This window comes from Primulina eburnea, chromosome 15 (assembly GCF_022965805.1).
Source record: "Primulina eburnea isolate SZY01 chromosome 15, ASM2296580v1, whole genome shotgun sequence".
In the NCBI taxonomy this organism is placed as follows: domain Eukaryota; kingdom Viridiplantae; phylum Streptophyta; class Magnoliopsida; order Lamiales; family Gesneriaceae; genus Primulina; species Primulina eburnea.
In genome coordinates, this window is record NC_133115.1 from 34,034,168 (window position 1) to 34,041,507 (window position 7,340).

Sequence of the window (7,340 nt, forward strand, 5' to 3'; positions counted from 1 at the left end):
AGACACGCTCTTGAGTTTTGAGTCCAATTTCAACACACACACCATTATTGTTTTCAGACATAACATTCAGTAGACTGTGTTTTAAAAGAAAGTTATCGAGACGATCTCACGGATCGTATTTTGTGAGACAGATCTTTTATTTGGATCATCCATGAAAAAATATTACTTTTTATACTAAGAGTAATATTTTTTATTGTGAATATCTGTAGGGTTGACTCGTCTCAAAAGATTCGTGAGCTCGTCTCACAAGAGACCTACTCATTTATCAATTGATTATGTCATTTATGCTACTTCTTCTATAAAGTAGGAGTAGGACTTTCAAATCCTTAGAAAAATCAAGTTGTCCAGTAAGAATGTGATTGCTTTGAATAATAGAAAAATCTTTTAAACAGAGAATGTTAATGGATAGTAGTATGATATATATAATATTTAAATATTTGGAATTTTATATTTAAATTAATGATTATCACTATATCTTTTACTAATTATAAAAATATGTGTTCCTCGGTTACTAGTAATTTTTATATTTTAAACTATAATTAAGTTTTCTTATTCAAAAGATATACGTGTTAATGACTAGGAATATGTAGACATGTGTGATGTAACATAAACTAAGCTACCTATATTTTAATTGAATGCAATTTAGCTACTTGGCATATGTGTTATATTTTTAAAATATATTTTATATTTATTCTAAAAAATAAGTATATTTTTATTATGAATTAAAAATAAATAGTAATATAATTATTTAAATGTACATATGAGATAATAGTGAGATTACAGAGTTGATGGGAGAAAATAACGAAGGAATACAATGTATTGTAAGATTTACTCAGATATAAATTAACATATTTAAGTAATTTATCATTATTTATTTTTGTTATAATTTTTAATTTGGGATACTTTTGTGTACATACTTTAAAATATAATGGGAAAATAACATTTTTTGTACACTGACTTTTCTTATTTTGGATTTTAAACGACTAAATTTTCAAAGTTTAGTTTTGATGCACTAATTTAATTTTTATTTTTTATTTTGCATTTTAATACTAAATCATGACGTAAAACTGAAAATATTATGATGTGATATCATAAATTACTGATGTGAAACCGAGAAAATGTTGGTATGACACCGAAGATTGTTGATCTATCTGATGTCGCGTTAGCAATTTGATATATACATGATTTTGAACTCATGTCCTCCTAATTACGATAGAAATTTGTATGCCGGTAATTACCAAGAACAAATCTCTCTTCAACAAGATGTTTAATTTGATTTTTTTTACTATCGGATAGATGATAATCTCATCATTAAAACTAAGAGTTATGCTACACATTACTTTTGAAATTACAAAATGATCACAAGTGCACTTTAATTGAAGAGTGGGTCTAATGTGAGATCATCTCACGGATCATAATTTGTGAGACGGGTCAACCCTACCTATATTCACAATAAAAAGTAATACTCTTAGCATAAAAAGTAATACTTTTTCACGGGTGACCCAAATAATATATCCGTCTCATAAATACGACCCGTGAGACCATCTTACATAAGTTTTTGTCTTAATTGAAAACCCGTTTTAAAAATCCATTTTGGATAACTCTATAAAATAATATATAACCTAAAGTATAATTTTTATTATACGCATAACATATTTCTAAAAGTAATAACGGGAATGCTAGCTAGCTAGCTTGCTTGACCAAATCTCTTCTACCCTATTTTTTCAAGACAAAAATTTATGTGACACAGTTTCACGGATCGTATTTTGTGAGATATATATCTTATTTGGGTCATCCATGACCCGTCTCATAGAGATCTTCTCACAAGAGACGTACTCTTTTTTCAAATAATAAATATTTTGTGAGATAGTCTCATATATCTTTATCTATTAGACAAGTCAATATCGTTTATATTTATAATGATAAATAATATTTTTGGAATTAAAAATAATATTTTTTCATTAATTACCCAAATAAAAAATCAAATCCGTAAAATCATCTCATTTGGTTTTTCTCTCTTTCAAAAGCTGTAGCGTGGTGCACGGCCATTTTCACTAATAATACTTTCTTTGTAAACAATGGCACCTTTTTATTTTCCAACTAAATAGCTGCCACCTTAATTGTTACATTAATTTGTGTACAGAAAAGTTTAATGGCATCAATAAATTTCCATTGTAGAAAATTTGTGATGATGTACTAGTCCACCCTACTTTTCAATGCTCATTTCTCAGTTCCTAATTTTTTTGGAATATATAATAGATTTTTTGTCTTATTTTTTGACTTTCTGATTTTAATTCGTTATTATCAGTTTTGAATTTTCAGTCCATATATTTCGTCTTAAGAAAATTTGACATTATTTGAGAATTTTAATCATTTTTTCATGAAAACACCATATCGACGCTGTATTAATATAACACCGACATCAAATTAAATCCACGTAAAAAATTACAAAAATAATGAACTAGAAACATAAATAACCAAATTTATAATTTTCAAGCATGGTAGAAAAGTTCTGGTCTCTATTTTTCATATTTATGGAATTTATTAATTTATATATACTGGGCAATGTATGTATATGGAAATGAAATAATTTCTGAAATCAATTATTAATCAATCGTAAGGTAACTTTTTATCCTGTCTGCTGTTCTGCAGTCTCTCTCTGGCTAAATATTATATTATAAAATTAAATTCATGATCACAAGCTTTTCAAGAACACTCACTGGCGCCTATTCATAAACTCATTAATGATTGTTTGATCGGAGAGATTTCGGAGCGCAAATCTCCGGAGAGGCGACGAGTTCAGGGTTCGTGAACCAGTAGTCAACTATTAGTGTTTCGAGATTGTGTTTTCGTTATAAATTTGACTCGAAAATCTCTGATCAGCTCTACTTGTTCGGACATCTGCCGTCATTCTGCATGCCACTGGCGCGTACAAATGGTGAGATCTCGTAAGTCACGGTTCAAATTTATTGCTTTGCAATAAAGTGGGTGGAGTAATTCTGAAGTGCCTTGAATTTTATATATTTTTTTTCGTGAGTACACTTTTGGAGTACTGGAGTTTGTGGATATTGTGTAATTCTTTTTACCTGTTATTTCGTGTTTTGGTTGGAAGGAGACTTGGCCTAGAAGCAGCTGCTGATCATGGAGAGCTTACAGGAATCTGATCCTGTGTTGCAGAAAGTTCTATCATAGAGCATGAGGTAAACTTGCAGTTTCCATTTATCTCCTTCTGCTAAGTTGTGGAGGACATTGTTTTAAGTGGAATTTAGTTGTCCAGTACTGATATATTCATTTGTTTTTGTGGAGAAAAGAGGAGCATATCGTGTCTAGGTGCTAATTCTTGTCGATTAATTTGGGGGGCAAGATTACAATCAGAATATGTAGAAGTATTCAGCAATCACTTCCCAAAAGTGGCTAGTTCTGTTTGTTTGGATCCGAATCCAACCAAACATACATTTAAAGGCAAAATATCGAAGCATGTATCTGATCTTCTGAGTGATTGTGTTAAGATTGAGATTCAGAGATAGTTCAACCTCAAAAGTTAGCTCAAAGAGTATCATTGACAATATCATATATACAACTCTCAATGACTTAATCCAACTGATGTTGGACATTTAGCATATTTCGCTCAGGAATGAACAAGTGGAAGTGTGAATTGTTCAAGAAATTATCGAGTGTCTCATATATCAGTCCACCACATAACGGTGATCTAGACCATGATCAGAACTTGTCTCTGATACAATGTTAAGACGGAGAATTATATCTAATTCAACTCCAAAATGTGGCTCAACTAGATGTAAAGCAAGATAACAATCAGTAAATTTTTTTTCCTGAAATGGAGATTAGTTGACTCTCTGAACTGGTAATTATCATTCCTTTTAACTGATAGTATATAATTATGTCATGAGCAAAAGTGCGGTTATCACATCAATTTCACTCATTATCGTTCGTCAGCATTTTCTGATATTCAGTGCCACATCTCGTGAGCCTCTCTAGTCCCAATATTCTACTATACTACTGTGCTCTATCCCGTATATTCTTGAATTTCATATGCATGAATAAATACTGTCTAACTGTCGAGGAATACCAAATTTTAAGGATGACTTTCTGAATGGATTGGAATAAATTCGTAGACTTTTTAACTGGAATATGCTTGACATTGTTATTCGATGATCTTTTTGTGTGGATTGGGATGACTAGCTGGATGTGGAGATGGACTCAAAAAGTGTTGCTGAAATCTCAGCTTGTGCCGATGAGAAACCAGAAATAATTACTCATGTTAGTACGTCAGTCTCCTATGATAAAATAACTGAAGAAAGTAATTCAAACAAAGAAGTAAAGGCAGCCTCTGTTTCAACCTCAGCCTCAAACCAGTGTTCAGGATCAAGCTTGATTCAGGGAGAGGAAACTGTGATTAACAGTAAAGGAACATTTGTTGTTAATCCATCTTTTGGAGAGGCTGAGAAAGGAAGTAAATCTTCAGTTCACTTGAAAAATCCTGTAGGCAAGAAGAAAGTGAAGGTAAGTAAATGCAATTTGTAAAACCAGCTTGAATTGTGTGGTTATGTTTTTTGTGTTAATGATTTAAGAACGTTTTCTCTATGTAGCCATAATTGTGAAGTTGTTTCAGTTAATTTTATATTCGATTATGCTATTTGTTGCATGCATCACCATAACTATTCAGGTCATTGCTTAAATTTGCTTATGAACGTTAGGTAAATTGTGATTTTGTAGTTTAGCGACTCTTAGAGTTCTGTGGATTTGAATGAGCTTGTTTACATTTAAGATTTCAAGAAAAGACCAGTGGTTTTGTATTTGGTATGCAGGTTGATTGGACGCCTGAGCTGCACAAAAAGTTTGTGCAGGCAGTGGAACAGCTGGGTTTGGATAAGGCTGTGCCTTCAAGGATTTTGGAGCTCATGGGAATTGATTGTCTCACTCGCCATAATGTTGCCAGCCATCTACAAGTACGCAAATTTCTTAGGATATTCTAATGTGTTTCTTAATTTTTCATTTATTTCATAATCTTCCAGCTATCGCTTGTTTGATGTGCGACTTCAGATTGTTTTCCAATTGTTGATCACAGCTAGCAAGAATGAATAATCATTTTGTTGAAATAAGTACTTCAATCCGTAATTTAAAACTTCTCTGCTATTGTCAGATTTTAACATTGCCAAATGTTGTCCCAAAATGTGTTAAACTTGTCTTGATAGCAGAAAATATTGTTTGAAAAAGAATTTAGTGACAGGGGCAGTCCTTGATATTCTTATTGATGCATGCTGTTCTTTTTTCACAGTATAAGCTTCAACAGGCTTGTATGTCTTTTTCCTGTTAGCAGAAATATCGATCACACCAGAAACATGTGCTTGCTCGAGAAGCCGAGGCTGCAAGCTGGAGCCGGAGGAGGCCTGGTGGGGCAGGCAGGCCAGATGCAAAATCTTGGGTTGTCCCTACCATGGGCTTCCCCCCGGTGACAACATTTCCTCATTATAAACCCTTACATGTATGGGGTCATCCATCAGCGGACCAATCATTTATGCACTTGTGGCCTTACAACCAAGCCCCCACACCATCTCCCTCACCTGTTTGGTCCTCAGATCATCCTTCGCCGCCATCACTATCTAACGACCCTAATTTTTGGTATTTTCTCCACCACAATGTAAGTGTACTCAATACACAAATTTGCGCTGGTAACTTTTTCCTACCTTTAATGGCATGTGCCATTTATGTAGGTTCCGGCACCAGGAATGCCTTGCTTTACAACGCCTTTTATGCCCACGGTAGTTGCAATATCTTGCTATTCAGATTGCTTTTAGTTCATATTCTTTGTTTTCTTACGAAGAATTCATGGACTCAAATCTACGAATTGTTATTGTCCACATAACAACCATGCAGACATTTCCATCTCCTACTGTACAAGGCATGTACAGAGTGGACCCTGTTGTTGGTGTCCCGACTATAACCCCTGGACGAACACTGCCTGAACCACCATGTGACTTTCATCCGGTAAGAGTTCCTTTTCGTGTTTAAAATTTTTATGAAGCATTTAAACGTCAGCACACAGCATACGTCAGCTACTTATACATGGAATTAACTTATAGATTCTCTTTTAGTAATGCAGTTCACTCTTGCACTTTGATTTCTAGTAAAGTGCTGGAAACCTGGAGGTATGGTGGCAGGTGCGCCATGGATTGAGAAACAAAAACAAAACTTCCTAAATTTCAAATAATACTACTTACCAAAAGAAGAGGACATATATAAATTCATGAAACAATGCGTAATAAAATGGTTGTATTGAGATAATTCTATTCTTGGATATACAGTGTTTGAGAGACCCCATTCCTGTGGAGCTTGCACCATAAAAATGCAAGCAGTTTTCGTCTCACGCTTTAATTATGATAACCAAGTCTGGCTTAAAGTTTTACTAAACATTACTCTCTTTTCTTCCCCTAACTTGGTCATCATCAAAGTTTGATCAGCCAAAGGAGAACATAGATGCAATCATTGGTGATGTTTTATCAAAGCCATGGCTTCCTTTACCACTTGGACTGAAGCCCCCCTCAACTGATGGCGTACTGATCGAGTTGCAACGTCAAGGGATATCAAAGATTCCACCATCTTGTGCCTAACTGGCTGCTTCCTTCTTCGATTTTGTCACGCCACTAACAAAAACAGGCATTCTTTTTTGTAAAAAATTCGAGATGTGCTGGAATGGAAATCTTTCTGCATATTGATTTCTCAAGATGATTCCCTGTCAATCCGATATGGGGAATGAAGTTGTTCTGGAATAAATGAGTTTAATAAATTTGTGTTTAACATGTTCTAAATATTAATTAAAATTAATTCATTTGATAAATGACAATAAGTTTTAGTTTTTGAAAAATATATATTTATCCTTTAAGGAAATGTGAATTTATATATATATTTTTCAATTTTTCTTTATTAATAACAATTCTATTAAGTCAATATATCATATGTAATGATAAAAAAAGATAATTTGATTATAAAAGATAAAATTTTGAAAATAATATTTTTTTATTCAAACTCAAACATATATTATCATATAGTAACCTCCTGTAGAGGTGGAGAAATATTACAAACTTATTTATGAAATGTGCAAAAACAACAGTTTGTAATAACCGTCACTAATAGCGATGGTTATGCAAAAACGTCGCCAATATACAAGTCAAACACCGTCGCCATTAGCGACGGTTTAAATTAACACAATCGCTACTGGCGACGAGTTTTTTAAAAACCGTCACTACGGTTCTTGGTTCACATCTTGTCATTAAAAAATAGCGACGGTTGTAACTAACCGTCGCCCATCTAGATCTGCGACG

General features: G+C 33.3%; 1 protein-coding gene across 9 annotated transcripts; it reads left to right on the top strand.

Moving 5' to 3' along the window:
- The first annotated feature begins 2,616 nt into the window (after nucleotides 1-2,616).
- LOC140813785 (probable transcription factor GLK1) lies at nucleotides 2,617-6,742 on the top strand. 9 transcript variants are annotated; one of them, XM_073172504.1, is made up of 9 exons: nucleotides 2,617-2,804; nucleotides 2,884-2,948; nucleotides 3,113-3,200; nucleotides 4,201-4,521; nucleotides 4,827-4,967; nucleotides 5,336-5,659; nucleotides 5,733-5,780; nucleotides 5,896-6,006; nucleotides 6,471-6,742. In XM_073172504.1, exons 4-9 carry the CDS (start codon nucleotides 4,213-4,215, stop codon nucleotides 6,627-6,629), a joined length of 1,092 nt encoding a protein of 363 aa, XP_073028605.1. In that variant the 5' UTR covers nucleotides 2,617-2,804; nucleotides 2,884-2,948; nucleotides 3,113-3,200; nucleotides 4,201-4,212; the 3' UTR covers nucleotides 6,630-6,742. The 9 variants fall into 9 exon arrangements, with proteins under 9 accessions (XP_073028605.1, XP_073028606.1, XP_073028611.1 ...); XM_073172505.1 differs by having other exon boundaries at nucleotides 2,884-2,938; XM_073172510.1 differs by having other exon boundaries at nucleotides 2,617-2,948; nucleotides 6,114-6,742.
- The last annotated feature ends 598 nt before the right edge of the window (nucleotides 6,743-7,340 follow it).